The sequence below is a fragment of the Neofelis nebulosa genome, chromosome 2, assembly GCF_028018385.1.
Source record: "Neofelis nebulosa isolate mNeoNeb1 chromosome 2, mNeoNeb1.pri, whole genome shotgun sequence".
Taxonomy (NCBI): Eukaryota; Metazoa; Chordata; class Mammalia; order Carnivora; family Felidae; genus Neofelis; species Neofelis nebulosa.
The window spans coordinates 55,481,289-55,498,341 of record NC_080783.1 but is presented as its reverse complement, the minus strand read 5'-3'; the positions used below and the strand labels follow the sequence as shown (position 1 = coordinate 55,498,341).

The 17,053-nt window shown below is 39.7% G+C and overlaps 1 protein-coding gene across 16 annotated transcripts in view; it reads left to right on the top strand.

The window, feature by feature from the left end:
- The window catches only part of OSBPL6 (oxysterol binding protein like 6), a 218,002-nt gene extending 203,468 nt beyond the window's left edge, over positions 1 to 14,534 (top strand). For all 16 annotated transcript variants that reach the window (XM_058712846.1, XM_058712888.1, XM_058712870.1 and 13 more), the window contains 6 exons: positions 1,756 to 1,834; positions 3,680 to 3,824; positions 6,549 to 6,693; positions 8,103 to 8,229; positions 9,414 to 9,536; positions 10,588 to 14,534. In XM_058712846.1, coding sequence (XP_058568829.1) covers positions 1,756 to 1,834; positions 3,680 to 3,824; positions 6,549 to 6,693; positions 8,103 to 8,229; positions 9,414 to 9,536; positions 10,588 to 10,696 — 728 coding nt within the window. In that variant the 3' untranslated portion in view covers positions 10,697 to 14,534. The remainder of the gene's footprint in view (positions 1 to 1,755; positions 1,835 to 3,679; positions 3,825 to 6,548; positions 6,694 to 8,102; positions 8,230 to 9,413; positions 9,537 to 10,587) is intronic.
- Positions 14,535 to 17,053: the final 2,519 nt, after the last annotated feature.

The window sequence follows — 17,053 nt, the reverse complement described above, 5'->3', positions numbered from 1 at the left end:
CTATAATATGGAGGTTCTAACTGCTGCCTTCTTGTTTTTTGAGTGTGTTCAGGATCTTAATTGTGAAAGAAGTTTCTGTGGCACATCATCTATGGCCACAGTCTATTTACATATGTAAACATTGTGCTGATTTGTGGTCTTTAACTCACTGAGGCTCAGGGATTTGAATTGAAGTCTCTACTTAACCAGAATGTTTAATCACAATGTTACAAACTTACCTGAAATTACAAGTTTCAAAACCCCTTTTGATTTTTAAAGTTTATTTATTTTTATTTATTTTGAGAGAGAGAGAGAGAGTGCATGCGCATGAGCAGAGAGAGCGAGAGAGGGAGAATCCCAAGCAGGTTCTGCACTATGAGCTCAGAGCCCAATGCAGGGCTCAAACTCACAAACCACTAGATCATGACCTGAGCCGAAATCAAGAGTCGGACACTTAACCGACTGAGCCCCCCAGGTATCCTTCAAAACCCCTTTAGAAAGAAAACTATATACAGTTGACCCTTGAAAACACTGGGGTTAGGGTGCTGACCCCCACAGTCTAAATTTCGTGTTACTTTTGACTCCTCCAAAAACTTAACTACTAACAGGCTACCATTGACCAGAAGCCTTAACAATAGCATAAGCAGTCAATGAACACATATTTTGTATGTTATATGTATTATGTACTATGTTCTTATAGTAAAATAAGCTAGAGAAAGAAATTGTTATTAAGAAAATCATAAGGAAGAGAAAATATATTTATAGTACTGTACCCTATTGATCAAAGAAAATCTGCCTATGAGTGGACCCATGCATTTCAAACCCATGTTGCTCAAGGGTCAACTGCATATGTACGTTTAACCATTAAGTATAAATTGTTCCTTCATGTTTGGAAGGGAGCGTCATTGCTCACAGAATGCCTCTTCTCGTATGCACTTTCTCAACCTGGAAACACACAAAATGATAGAGTACTATGACTGTATTTGATTGCAAAATGAGAAAATAAGTCATTTCTTGGTCATAATAAAGAGTCAGAAATTTTGTGGAAACCACACTAAGCTCCCTTACTTACAGTCCATCAAAATGGGGCCAAGTGGTTATTACAAATGCACAAGCAAACCTGAGTGTCCCCCAGTAACACATAAAGCCATCATGTGAGATAAACATCATATGAGCCCTGGGCCATATCTTAACAACCAGCATAGGCACATGTTCCTTAGGTTAATTTCATTTTCTCATAAATCTTACTTACTTTCTGTATTAGAGATTTTCTTTTTTTACTATTTTCCCAAATCATATAACTTTTCAAATCAATATGTAAATAAATCCATGGTATTGCCTTACTGCAATTATTTTTATTATACATCTTATTTTTAACATGTATGTTAACTGTTTCCACCATTTAGTTAAAACTTACAACAACATTTATCTAGACATTAAAGCACAGTAGAGTCTATGTGTATATGTGGACGTGAATATTCATACACACATGTATATACACATACTGTTCTGAGTTTTTCCCAGTTATATTAGTTGAAACAGATAAGGGACATGTGTCATGGAGAAACATAGACAGTAGATTTTTTTGGTTCGCAGTTAATCTTTTCACCGTGGGCCATCCCCAGGTACTTGATATGTTAAATCAACAATATAGAATCAATTGTGATTGCAAAAGTTCTTTGTGGAATGTGGAGTGTGATACACATGTTAGGTTTTTATAGAATAAATGACTAGATATGGAATATATATTTCTTCTCTTCTGCCTATGTTGTTTAGATATCAGATGGAAAAACAAGTTCTGGGGGAAGTCGATGGAAATCCTGCCTGTTGGAACATTGAATGTCATGCTTCCCAGGTAGGTTGCTCTCATCTTCCTTTTGGTCTCTTACCTGCTTTTCTAAATCAGAAATGGGCCTTTGAAACTCTAGAAGGTGCCAACAGTCCATTTCTATGCATGCCCAAAGCTTCTGTTAACATCTCCAGAGTTTTGAGAATGGATCCCCCCACCAAAAGCAAATGAGGACTTTAGCATCTGTATCAAAGCTCCCTACTTCTCTCTGCTCATCCTCCGTTCATCAAGTCAATACCAGCCACCTACCTGTCCCAGTCACCATGTTAGTTTGCATTTTACATCAGAGGTTCTTTTTAGCCACTTTTTTTCTATATAATATATGTTTTCACTTTTGAATTCACCTTAGATCCAGGGACTATTTCTAATGTCTAAGTTATTGAGGAAGAGTGATAAAATTCTTTTATGGTATTTTGCTAGAGGATATAGCCTATAAATTTTTTAAATTAATTGAAGTTTTCATTGAGGCCAAAGGCTTGATTGTTGTTTTGTTTCTTTCTTCATTTGGTTGGTGGTGTTTTGTTCTGTTTTGTTTTGTTTTTTGCTTATTTAATGACAGAATTTGCTGGTGGATTGGATGTGAAAGAAGGTGGGGAACGGGAAGAATTCCCAGAACCACAAAATAGACTTTATTTGCAAACTCATGAGAAGAGTTTTCCCTCTGTATACACCATGGTGTATATAGAGTCTACATGATACCAACTCATAAATCTTCTTAGAAACTTAGAAGTGTTTTATTTTATTTTGAAAAATAGATAAATTTTATTAGCCTGGGTGGCTCAGTTGGTTGAGCATCCGACTTCGGCTCAGGTCATGATCTCGCGGTTCGTGGGTTTGAGCCCTACGTCAGGCTCTGTGCTGACAGCTCGGAGCCTGGAACCTGCTTTGAATTCTGTGTCCCCTTCTCTGCCCCTCCCCTGCTCGCTCTCTGTCTCTCTCTCTCTCTCAAAATAATAAATAAACGTTAAAAAAATTAAAGAAGAAGATATAGATAATGTGTAAACTTAAAGGCAACCTGAAGCTATGTCATCTCATTCCTTGGTAGAAACTCTGTCCCAGAATTTGCATTAGGTACGTGCTGTGATCATTAGTCTTTTCTCAAAGAATTATTCACATCTTTGGTCTTAACTCAGAGTATGAAACAATGTGCTGAGGATAATCTTACTTAAAGTCCCATCCTACCATGCCTATCTCCTCCTTCAGATCCTTCCACAGCAGCGCATTACCTGCACTGTGAATCCAGCCAGACTCATTGGGACATCATTGAAGGCTTTCCCTGCTCCACCCCATCCACCTTGCCAGTCTTGCCACCCACCATTCCCGCTCATGTGTGGCACACCACTGGCAGGCCCCCAGATACACCATGCTATTCTGACCTCTGTGGCTTTGTCAGTGCCTTTTCCAGTCTGCAGCACCCTCCTTTCCACCCTCCAAGCTTAGACTGAACCCAGCCTTCTCTAACAAATCTTCCTTGATACTTACTGCACGTTCCAGGCAGATATAAGGACTCCCCTTTCTCTGTTCTCATGCTACTTCCTCATCATATTTTATTGTAAGTATTTGTTTCCATGTCCATCTACCCCTACCATACTGTTGGCTCCAAGAGAGCAAGACACAGGTCCTATTCAACTTGGTAGCTTTAGCCCCTGGCCTACAGGAAGCACTGAAATGTTCCTTAAATGAATAAGTCATATCATAAATATCCTTGACTACATAGAAATGTCCAACAAAGAAATGAGAGGGAAAAGGAGGGAAGAGAGAGCTTTGGCCAAATAATATTCTCAGTAGTAGAAACAGTCATAAATATTTGTAACCTTCATTGTTTTTAACCAATGTTGTATTCTTCCCTAGGTATGGAGATTGCTATGTATGGAATAAAGTCACCACATGTATACATAATATTCTCAGTGGGAGGAGGTGGATAGAGCATTATGGAGAAGTAACCATTAGAAATACCAAAAGCAGTGTTTGCATTTGCAAACTCACATTTGTTAAGGTAAATAATATCACACAACAGTCAAGGAAAAAAAACAATATAAAGTGCTTTGTAAAGGAGAAATAAAACAGTTACCTTAAACAGCAGCAAGTGAATCTATCCTGTACCATTGATCCTTACGGGCATTTTCGATAAGAAAGCAGAACCTACTGGTAGAGTTACACAAGGCATCTAGACTTCTGAATGTGTGGAGGTCAAAAAAGGCACCATCTCAAGACGGAAGAAATACCCTTTCCAAAGAATTTTCTTTTTAAGCAGCCAGTCAGCACCCATTAGGTAAAATTCCAGAAAACACTTCTTGCCTGTAGCGAGTCCTCTGGTTTCTGTTTCTATTCCTGCTTGATTGCAACACAGTCAAGTGAGCTTATTTTAGGGAGCTAATTATAATGCATTTGTCATTTTCTGAGGATGCGTGTGGATGATAGCTTCCAGTCACCACAAGCTTATCCAACTCTGCCACTATTATAATCCAAATACATTCAAGAAAAAACATCACCTTTATTAACAGGAAAAGATTCCTGGGATAGAAATGCTTACACAATATCATTTTCCCTTCGTGTCTGTGGTCCTAAGAGGAACACACAGTACTGCCCTCTTGTTTAGGCATGCTACAGAACTCGTCATGGTACAGAGATCCCACCAGCCCCTTTATCTTTTCTACTCCTGATCTCATTCTGTCGTGGCAAAAGCGGGTAACATATTGAAGTCTTAACACTCAAAAATGTTCTCTTAGTAAAATCCTTTGAAGCCATTTGGAAGGTCATGTTATTAATTGAAGGTCTTTATTTTTACTCAAGATGTTTTTTGTGTTTTCCTTTTTTCCTTGGAAAAAAAAGCTACTCATTAGGTGGCTCAGAACTGAAAAGCCAGGATCATTAGTTGGCTCTGGTTGGGTGGTGACAGTAAATGTGTGCATTTAGTTTTGTGGGCCACGAGAAGCTTCGATTTAGGCCTGCCGCTAATATTTCCAGAGCTCAAAGCAAGAGTACAAATGGGGGCCCCAATTCCATATGTGTAAATATTTAAAATTTGTAGATCAAACCTACAGTCTGTCAAATAGCTTACATTCTGTTCTTTGACCTTGACAAATATGCCTTTTATAACAAAACCCCCAAGGCCAGATTGGACCCTTTAGAACTGTGAGCTGGAAACCTGGCAGCACAGGAGAACCAGACCCGATGGATGGCCTTCCCACTTTCCCCCCTCCTGCAGCTGGCTCTGTCCTGCCCCACAGGGGCCTTGGCCACACATGTGAAGGCAGTCCAGCTGCATGTCTGAGCTCTGTCCACACTCACCTCAAACACCACTGGCCACCCCTCAGGCCTAAATTCACACACTGGTGGTGGATGGTCTGCCCTTTGGATGGATGAATCCAAAGGAAAGGCCAGTGTGGACTGTGGAATAAGCTTAGAGTTGTTGGGAGGGGGAATTCTAGCACCTGATCTAGAAGGGGGCCATGGGATCCAGATGGGTAAATTCCCACAGACTTCTAGTCTCCCGGGGAGAAGCATGGCTGGAAGAAGGCCAGACCAGGGTTTTCCTGATGAAATTTAGCTATTTGTGCACACTATAAAAATTATTTCACAAATGACTTCTGCAGCATCGCCCATTGAAACTCATTAAAACCCATGAGCAAAGGAAAAATTTGAGATAGGAGGATCTAAGGAAGAAATTACTAACCTGTAAATTAATTTTAGGTTATTAGGATAGAAACAGAGTCTTTTCTGCCCTAGCATAGAGATTATCCCTTTCTTTAAAGAATGAAATCCTGCCTTTTGCAACAACGTGGGTGGAACTGGAGAGGATTATGCTAGGTGAAATAAGTCAGTCAGAGAAAGACAGATACCATATGTTTTCACTCATATGTGGAACTTGAGAAACATAACAGAAGATCATGGGGAAAGGAAAGGGGAAAAAATAGTTTCAAACAGAGAGGGAGGGAAGCAAATCATAAGAGACTCTTAAATAGAACAAACTGAGGGTTTATAGGGGGCGGTGAAGGACAGGGGAAAATGGGTGATGGGCATTGAGGAGGGCACTTGTTGGGATGAGCCCTGGGTGTTGTAAGGGATGAATCATGGGAATCTACCCCCAAAACGAAGAGCACACCATATACACTGATGTTAGCTAACTTGACAATAAACTGTATATGTATTAAAAAAAAAAAAAAAAAGATGGGTAGGGGGTGGATGGAAGAAACAGGTGATGGGTATTAAAGAGGGCGCTTGTGATGAGGGCTAGGTGTTGTATATGTTGAATCACTAAATTGTACACCTGAAACGAATATTACATATAGGTTAGCTAACTGGAATTTAATTAAAAACATAATTAAAAATTAGAAAATAATAATAAACTCATATCCCCACATCACACCACATACAACTAATTTGAGATCGATTATAATCTCAATGGTGAGTGGCAAGTCCATAAAGTTCATAAAAAGAAAAAAAAAGACTATCCCCATAGCTTGGAAGTAATCAAGATAATGTACTAGCCATACAGGTAAAAACTGATTACTCAAATTTCATTTAAAAAATTAAAAAAAATAAAGTTAAGCCAACTAACACTTAGAAAGCCAAACTTTCATATAAAACATTTTGAGGTAGATTTCTGGAAGTGATTTGAATGAGTAACTTCAAAGTTAAGAAAATTTTCCTTATGGAAATTATAGGGATTGGTGTTATTAAAGAGATTGGATGTTTTAATTGAGTTTGGTTTTTCCAGGTGAATTATTGGAATTCTAATGTGAATGAAGTCCAGGGGGTTGTAATGGATCAGGAGGGGAAGGTGGTGCACCGGCTATTTGGGAAGTGGCATGAAGGGCTCTTCTGTGGCGTGGCCCCTTCTGCCAAGTGCATCTGGAGACCAGGTGAGAGGGGTATGGGTGTCTTGCTTTAGGAGGGCACCTTGGGAATGTCATGTCTCATGAAGTTCCCCTCATGTTTGTTTTCTTTAATAGTGAGATTAAAAACGTAGATGCTCGGTGGGCCTGGGTGGCTCAGTCAGTTAAGCGTCTGACTCTTGGATTCGGCTCAGGTCATGATCTCACCATATGTGGGATCGAGCCCTGTGTCAGGCTCTGCACTGACAGCTCAGAGCCTGCCTGGGATTCTCTTTTTCCCTCTCTCTGTCTCTGCCCCTCCCCCATGCTCGATCGCTCTCTAAAAACATAAACAAACAAACCGTAAAGAAAACCGTAGATGCTTAAGACAAGTATAGTTATATATTTTTACCTAACGTATAAATTAGGTAAATCCCAACATTTGATAATAAGGAATTATAAAATTTAAGCCAAATCAGATGTGTGGTCAGAGATTAGGCTTCATGTAAAGTCATTTTAAATGTAATGCCCACATTCAAAAGCTAGGTGTATTTATTAAAGAATTCAGATAATTGAACTGTACAAACTAAAGTCCTTATTTATTCTCTGTTCTAATAAAACAAGGGAAAGCCTGCAAACATCTATAATCCACAAATTCAATAACTTAACCAGAGTAAGTGATCTCACTTGAGCAGCAAAAAGCTGCATTATGTTGACATTTAACAAAAAGACATCAACAGAGTTCTGGTAATATACTAGCGATACTTGAATATCAAGTGTAAATGGAATAAGTGTCCACCTGACATTTATTTTCACTGGAATTTTGTCAGTTACTCCTAACTTTAAAATTAGTTGTTGGTTTTCTAAGAAGCCCCAGTGAGTATTTAAATTTCCTGTTAGTAGAGTGGTCAGTTCATTCAATCAGCTGCTATTTATTGAGTAGTGGCTATGCATCAAACTTTACTCTAAGAGTTTGGAATACATCAACGAGCAAAGCAGACAAAGATCCTGACTTTGAGTTTAGTTAAAAAGTGCCAATAAATATTAACGTAGACCTGTGCCTTTTTCTTTTTCCAAAAAGAAGTAAATTGTCAAGTGTTTCTCGTGAGGTCTTAATGTTCATAGTTAATCACCCTGGCATTTAGTTACCCAATTGAATATTTGAGGGAGAATCATGGTATAGTTTAGCTAGTGAAGACTATTATATGTACATAGTTTTATGTTAAAGACTGTATTTTATTAAATATATGAATCTACCAGTTCTGATAATTAACAAAATGTTTCCTATCTAGCAAAATATAGCCAAGTTAATGCACTTAAGAAAAATCTTAATCTGATATTTATGACTATAAATTTAGTATTAGTGTGGGTATTAATTAAGCACGTGGGTTAAGAAGTCAGCTTCTGCAAGCTTCTTCCTCTTTGCCACTCACAGTGGTTTATTGGCACCGTTCCAGGTTCCATGCCAACCAACTATGAACTCTACTATGGTTTCACAAGGTTTGCTATTGAGCTCAATGAGTTAGATCCTGTGCTGAAAGATCTCCTTCCACCAACAGACGCCCGGTTCCGGCCAGATCAGAGGTGAGCATGGCATTGATATTTGAAATGGACACTAGATCATGGCACGGCGGCACTATAGATGTCATCAAGGCTTATTTTCACCACTATCTTTTATTAATTGAATCATTCACTCATTCCCTCATTCGCCCTGCAAGAGTTGAGTCTTCTACCCTAGCCAGCATGATATTCATGGGTGATCATAACAGATACGTAGCACAACAAAAAGGTTCCCAAAGAAGATAACAGTTTTTAACAAAAGGTTTCCACCCCCAGCCCCCAAGACACCAAAAGTATGCAAATTCACGAACTCTGTCTCCACTAAAACCTCCTCCAGTGTTTTTACCTGTTTCTGCTACTCTTTAACATGGAGTATGTTTTAACCTGAGGAATAAGAAGATAAGCTACAGAAATGCTTTGAGTCAAAGTCTCGTGTTTACCCAGCATGGTTTTGACCCCACAGGGTATGAGATGTACTCAAAATACAGTACCCAGTATTGAATATCCTACTATTCAATTCTCTTGTATTCCACCCCCCTCTCTAGAACATGAAGTCTTACTGTTTGACATTCACACTCATCAACACACTTTCCGTGTGCATCATATTGAAGTTTGCTTCATTTTGAAATTTAAAGACAGGTTTTGTAAGTTGCCATTGGGTCTGCTTTTTCTTTTCGATTCTATTCCAATATTCCCTCACTTATGACTCCTTTCCTTTCTGTGGCCTTTTGTGATTTCCTCTACTATTATCTTTTCTTTTTTCATCAGTTTTACTCTCATCAATAAGACAGGGACACTCCTTCCCTCTCACTCTGCTCTAAAAGTAGATGGAGAGCAGCCAGCTATCATCCTTCCTGTGGGCGTTAGCACGTGTTTTTTGGATAATATGGAGAAAGAGTACATCTGGTACTTCATGTTGTCCTAAGCCTGAGAGAGCACAGAAAAGTCTTCAAGGCCAAACTACTCACCTTTCATTCCTAGCTTTGCATTGCTGTATGCGATAATTCAGTTGGCATCCACAGCAAGTAATGTTAATTGGTGGGCGGTCAGACAGAGGTAGTGTGGCCTGGGGCGGGAGCCAGGGGACATGACTGTTCACCATGTTATATCCTCAGCAGCCAGAAGGTAATCTTATACAAAATGACACTTTTTTTTTTTTTCTCAGAAAAGAGGATACAATGTTAAAGAGATAACTGTGTTCTGCTTAGGTTTTTGGAAGAAGGAAATTTAGAAGCTGCGGCAGCAGAGAAACAAAGAGTAGAGGAGCTGCAGAGATCACGCAGGCGCTACATGGAAGAAAACAACCTTGAACATATACCAAAATTTTTTAAGTAAGTCGGTTCATTCCCCAACAGGTGCACACTTTGCAAATGATTGCCACAAGCAGTGAGAAACTCCAGGTGAGAAAAAGAAAGTGAGAGATAGTTTAATGTCCAGGGAACTTCAGATTAAACTGATTTTGGTCACTTTGGTTTCGGTAGTGAAAATATTGAGCCAGATTTTGCACTTGTGAACAGTTTGGAACCATAAAAATAAATTCTCCTCAACAGCTCTTTTCTTTTCGTGGGCAGCAAAAAGGCTGAGAGTCTTGTACAAAAATGCTGTTTGTCCTTCAACTACACCATTTGGAATGGTGGAACCTTGCTTCCACCCCCTCACTCAGGGCCACGGTGGGACCCCCACTGCCCTCAAGGGCATCCTGGCTTCATTAGTATTTCATTTTATTTCTATCATACGGGGCTTATGTCATTCAGATTTGGCCTTTCTATGGTGTGTTCACGGGTGATTATTACAGGATTATTTGCAGGATCATGTAGACATCACACAGAGTAAGCTGTATTTTCCAAATCCGTCTGTGGCCCTCCAGAGCCAGGCCGTTATCAGCCCAGAATAAGCTCATATGCTTTCAAGGTGCCATCTTGTGACTGTTCTGGGGAGGAATGCAGCCATGCCCTTTAGGTGTCGAAGGTGCACTCTGGGCGTGAGCCTTGCCGAGGCTCACGGAGCTACTGTGGTTGTATACTTTTCCCCACGAGTGAAGCACAGACTGTTCTTGTGTGGGACCTGAAGCTCTTAGTACAGTACCTGCACGTGCTTTTTTGGGCACTGTTCACTTTCTAGCCTTGCCTGGAAGTGATTTATTCATGCCCTTAACCCCTCTCCCCAGGACCCCATCCACTTCCATTTCAACCAAACAAGAGGAACAAATATAAATGAGTTTCTTTTTGGTCAAAAATAGTCAAGCCATCAATAAGCAGATAGGAAACTAACTGGCTCACGAAGTACCACTTATACATACACATTTCATCTACGGGAGAGGGTCCAATTACCAGGTCATCTTGATGTGAGTGGAGTCTAATGTCGGTTTTTATATTTCCACAGAAAAGTTATTGATGCCAATCAAAGAGAAGCCTGGGTTTCTAATGATACCTACTGGGAGCTGCGAAAGGACCCTGGGTTTAGCAAAGTAGACAGTCCTGTTCTTTGGTAAACTGGGAATGTAGAGCTAGCCAACATATCACGCTCTGAATGAATAAATAACTATGCACAATTATGTTTCCTAGAGCTCCGCGTGGTTTCTGGGTCGACTGAAAACCGACCATTTGCTTTTCTATTCATCTTTATAATGGACTTTCAGAAGTGCATTAGACAAGGCCCCTAACCACTTTTGGATCCTTTCTGTTTTGCTGCAACCATATCCCTTAAAAAACATCCACGCCCTCCTTGAAAAGCAGAAAAAAAGGAGCAGAATATAAAATCCAAAGTCTGAAGTGTCTGTGAAGAAAACAAACTGTAACTGGTGCTTAAAGCTGATCCAGAGAGTTAAAAGCAACATGACGTCTAAACCACGCGTTTGGTCCTTTGTCTGGAAGCACCATCCCGTCCTCAGAGAAGCTCCCGGGCCATGGCAGCTGGTCAGCTCAGACTTCGAGTGTGTCTATTTGATGTGGTGTACTTGTGCTGACCTTGTCAAAAAAGATGTGATACTTCTCAGAACCTGTTCCATCTGTACGCCATTGTTCATGCCTTAAGAAATGCAAAGATGTACAATAAATCATTTTTTAAATGTGTGCTCCTAGGTTTATGTGAAGGACAGCTCTTTTGAATCATGGCATGATTCACTTTCTGGGATCAGAACAATTAGGAGACTAACACATGGATTTTTGCAAAGTAAACGACACATGCTTTACTTTGATCTGTCGGCTACTGTATCATATATCCGAAGGGCAAGAAGGAAAAGGTGTGCTCAGTAGATCTCTGTATTCACATTGCTCGTCAAGTTCCTGTCCTGCCACCCGATAATAAACCCTCTTCGACCTAACCTCACAGTGTGCCCTGTTATTTGGCAATATCTGTATTTGATTTGAATACTTGGCATCAGTGTTAAAACCCTAGAAGGAATAACAAAAAGCATGTGGAATTTTGTGTGGGCTTAGGAGTTACTGTAAACATAAACTGTTTCTGAGTGGAGCACAATGTAACCCCCATGTCGAGCTTGTGCCCAGCCCATTGGCACCGAGTGGAAACCTGCTGGGAATAGAAGCAAGAATACTAGGGGCTTAGTTGCATTGTTTCAATGAGTTCTATGCAAAATCATACTTTATATTTTCATCCAGTGATTCTGTGTAATACATAATGACATATTAGGCATCTATCTTGCCTTTGGCAGAGATAGAAAACAAGCTCAAGAGTTTATCCTTCCCAACAAGAGGGCGGGGGAGGGAGGAGGGAGGGGCAGAAATTCGCTTTGCATACTTCAGGATTTGGGTTTTTTCCCAGTATTCAGAGGCTTTTGTAAGAAACTTGCATCAGTGTTCCTGAGTTTCTGCATGTAGATGACTATATAAATGCCTGTATGTTTAAAAAAAAAATCTCTTTAGAGATTTTCCTAGAGAATTATAAAATTACATATATTTTATTCTTAGAGTCTTACCATCGGATTTTAAGTGTTACTTTAAACTCTGATAACAAGGTTATTGACATTTTACATTTTGTTATGAGGTATTGATTGTAGTGTTCTTTCTCCTCAGCAGAGCATTCTCCATAATCCACTCTCAAACCAGAACTGCCACGGAGAACAGAAGGAAACACTCTGGAGTCTCCACTAGGTGGAGCCGTGTTTTAGTTCTGAAATCCCTCCTTCCATCTGAGTGCCTGTATCCTGTGTACCCTATGGTTTTAAGTGAAATTTCCTTCTCAAGGGCGCCTGGGTGGCTCAGCTGGTTATGAGCCAGGTCATACTTCGGCTCAGGTCATGATCTCGTGGTCCATGAGTTCGAACCCCGTGTAGGGCTCTATGCTGACAGCTCAGAACCTGGAGCCTGCTTCAGTTTCTGTTTCCCTTTCTCTGCCCCTCCCCAACTTGTGCACATGCGCTCTCTCTCTCTCTCAAAAAATAAATAAACATAAAAAGTGTAATTTCCTTCTCAAGTAAACTCCCTAATCCATCACCAGTTGTATGCATCCCACTGAAGCAACACCCTCCCTAGGATTCTCAATGCCTTTCATTCCCATTTTAAATCTATAGGTGGCTTGCCTCGAGATAGTCAAATTCTTCCCTTGTTATTGATTCTTTTGCTACGCATTCATCTTGACGTCTTTTTATCAGCATCCCAAGCTACATGCCTTTCATTTTAATTAAAACATAATTAGAATCGGTTGTCTTCCCCATAGGAGTCTGTTCACCCACAGTTGGTAAAGCTTTAAATACCATTTAAAGTGGTTCTGGTCTGTACTTACTAGCACTTTCCTGAATAGTCTCAAAATATTTAGCCTAAAAATAAGAAGAGAATTCTGCAAAGCAAATACACTGCAAATAGAGAAGTAGGAAGATGAGGTGTGACTGTGGATGTATCCGTTCACGCAGCTGCAAGAGGACTCAGGACCCACCAGGGAAGTGACTGCTGTAACCTAGCATTCAGGCTGTAACTGAGAAGAAGAATAACCACCAGAGAGGACCTTCACTAGATAATAAGTTCAGGCTACAAATCAGATAGGTAAATGTTCATCAGAGCTAACCTGAAAAGCACAACAATGTATAATAACACCTTGCATTGAGAATCTCTTTAGAGATTCAGATATCCTTAAACTCCCAATTCAAGTGATCAATTCAATTTCAGTTAATATTCCTGTAATGCCTCATTCACAAATCTCCCTATTAAATGTTCATGCTGATGTAATGGCCTCACTCCTCCCGCCCCCACTTTTTTTTTTTTTTTTTTTTTTTTACTTTTTACTAATACCATGGTTTTAGAATTGTGAGATACATTCAGTCTGGAATTTTCATCTGCATAATTTGGGGCTTTTGAGACTAGTTTAAAATGCAAAAGGAGAGAATAGATCATTCCTGATGTACCCTGACTTATTTCTTAGAATTTTATATAAGCCTTTTGTGTTTCAAGGGTACTTTTCTTACTTGTTTTTCCCTAAAACAATCTAAAATAGAGGAAGACTTAATATATCTTTATACCTCCCCTGCGATTTATTCATAAGCTTCTTCATCTTTTTGAGCTGGTCATCAAGGAAAGCAGTAATAAGTGATGATGGTCCTGTGGATGCAGCTAGACTGAACAGATCAATGGCACACGCCAGCACTCAGAGGCCGACTAGAAACTAATTATTTTGCTCCCATATGCTGCCACCCAGGGTGCAAATTTACTCTCAGATTTTGCTGTTATTGTTTTTTTTTTAAATTAAGTCATTGTTTTTCATGGGTTACTTAAAAATACCGCATGATTTCCAGGCAGTTGTAAAAATAAAACTCAATTTAAGATACCTTTTAATATTACCTATCAATTTATATGTGACATAAAAACTACCAAATCTATTTTCTGAGTGAGAGGTACCAAGGGGTCGTCAATACACAGGATGCCTGGTTGTTGATTTTCCATACCTTTTGTTCCTCTTCATTATTCTGGTCCCCGTGCCTTTCAGCAGTCCCACTAATCAATCATTAGCTCCTGCCCCAAAGAGCACTTGGAGGGCAGGGGTTAAAGAAGAAACTGATCAGCGGTTTGCTTAGTTCTGGTTACAGCTGTGGCTGGAGATGACTTTATAATACTAATCTAATGTAAAAATTTGTTATTACAGAAATTAATTATCCATCTTGTCTAATCTTGTTCCCTATCATCCTAGATAATGAAGTGTTTGTGGGAGTAGAGCTCCTCACACACCAGAGGGTGTAATAAATGTTTGCACTTGGCTCAAGTTGTTATATAATGAATGTGGCACAGTAAATAGAGTTTGTGTACAAAATACTAGTTTATTTCTATGGGAGCCATTCTGTTCAGGATATATATAATGTATCTAATTAAACAATTATGAATCTATTTTGTGCTCTAGAAATGTTCTTTTGGGGGGAAGATGGAAAAAATGTAATTGGAGCTAAGATTAAGCTAAGTTTTGTTGGGGGTTGTTTGTTTTCAAGACTTCCCAGTCATGTAGAAATACTGCTTATCAAAACAGGATTAAATCCTATAAGTTTTAACTGAATTTATTTTGTAAAGTTGATACATTTAAATTGTACATTGCATGAGTCATTCTGTTAAACCTGACTTTGTTTAGCTTTAATACATAACTGAGAACATACCTTGCATACTCATGTGAGAACATACCTATGTGACTGAATCGTAAGACCTTTCTTGCAGCCTTCGCTATTAGAGAAAATGGTAAATTGTTTAAGGGGTTAGTTTTAATTCCTCCCAAATGAGATCTAAAAAGGAGTTCTTTAAAAATCATTGGGATGAAATAGCACGCCCAACATTTGAAGCAAACAAAGCCCCATGATTAAGGCAACTTACAGATGATAGTTACCTGTCTGTTACATGCATCTTTCTGTTTCCCAAAACCACTCTCATTTTTTTTCTTCCTTCTCATCCTGACATAGTGAGGGACAGGGATACACATGTCTATTCTTTTGCACTGTGTCAACCGAGTATGGGGAAAATATGCAATATGTATGCACAATTGCAGGGTAATATATCAATCCTGAAACCCCTGTATTTAGCCTCTGTGGAACACTATTGAATGTTTGTGGATTAAAAATTGCCCCGTAATTCCATAGTATTAGTTTCCTTGGCATCTTCAGATTGATAGGGGAAAAAACCATAAAACAAGAATGTCTTTATTTTCTGCAATTTTTTTTCTATTATACTTTCTTTCTAAATATAAACTAGGGCTATTGTGATGAGAGGAATGTTGAGTTTTCAGAAAATGAGGCATAATTCTATTTGAGTTCACCTGTTTCTTCCTTTAAGTTCAATAAGATAAGCAACAACTTAATACTGTTAGAGAAGAATGCTAAAACCATTATTATTTTTAACGTGGTTTTTGTTTGTTTGTTTGTTTGTTTGTTTTGAGACAGAGAGAGACAGAGCATGAACGGGGGAGGGTCAGAGAGAGGGAGACACAGAATCTGAAACAGGCTCCAGGCTCTGAGCTGTCAGCACAGAGCCCGACACGGGGCTCGAACTCACGGACCGAAGTCGGCCGCTTAACCGACTGAGCCACCCAGGTGCCCCTAAAACCATTTTATTTTAGGCACCAACTTCCCCACACCCTCTAGTTATCCTCATCTAGTTAGTTCTTTGAGAAATGGTGTGGTTGCTGGAAACTTCCTTCAATCATTTCAAGCTTATTGAGGTGTCACTGACATAAACTTTACATACATGAACAAGTAATTTGATACATTTGATGTATATGTACACGTCACACCTTCACCACGATCATGACAATGAGATCCATCACCATCAAACCTTTGCGCTGCCCCTTGATAATCCCTCTCCTGCTCCTCCCCATCCACCACTCCAAGGAAATCATTGTTCTGCTTCCATTACTTCTTAAAACCCGGATATTTTCTTGTATTTATTGCATCTGAGGCTTTTCTAGAAGGCTGTGGTGCACATGGGGAGATGTGTGCCTCCAAACTCCTCCCATGCCACTACCCCAGGATCCAACATCAAACAGTAACACGTTACAAGATCTTAAGTTCTAGGTCAGTAGCCCAGTAGAAATTCTAGATTTTAAAGGGAAGACAATTAACTATCTTTCATTTCAAAATAGCAATGTAAGTTACTAAATTCATTTCCATCTTCAGAGAGGGGGCCAAAATAATGGTAACACCGAAATTGTTGGCAGTACTGTGGGAAGCATTTTCCTCTTGTTTGTAAGGAACGACTCCCCGACAAAGCCATGGGAATCTAGAATGACTGCTCTTGAAATGATGGCATCTTGATAATGATGATGAAGGAAGTAGCCTTTGCTGATTCATTTATTATTTGCCACCTTAGCCCCACTTTTGAGTCGCAAACATTTGAAAGCTCCAGTGTTCAAGAAGGCTGCCTTTCCATCCTTTCTAATGCACACACTCCCCATCTGGAGATAAGGTTGTTAAACTCTGAAAAAGACATGGAAATGAAGTAGCTGCAGTCCAGGGAGCTTCCTGCCATTGACAGCCCTGCAAGTTGAAAGCTTATTCCTGATTTCCTGCCCCTCAAAGCCTGTTGCTCAAAAATAGAAAACTGTTCCAGAGACTATCAAATACAGCATGCTTGACATTAAGTGCTAATGAGGAGTCAAGAATGAAAAGAAGAGAAATGGAAACTGAGAAAGAAAATTAGGCTCCCTAAGTGACGCAAGGGTCATGCTCCTTGGGGGTGTGTGGATGGATCCCCGGAGGCCAAGTTATCGCCTTGGATGTTTATTTACACACAGATTTCTGAGCTTCCCTCTGAAGATTCTGAGTCCAAAGAGCTAGAGTATGGACCAAGAATCTGTATTTCACCAACCACCTTTGGCCCCCAGGGAATTCTGAGGCAGATGGGAAAGCTCCATGAGCATGGGCTGGCCT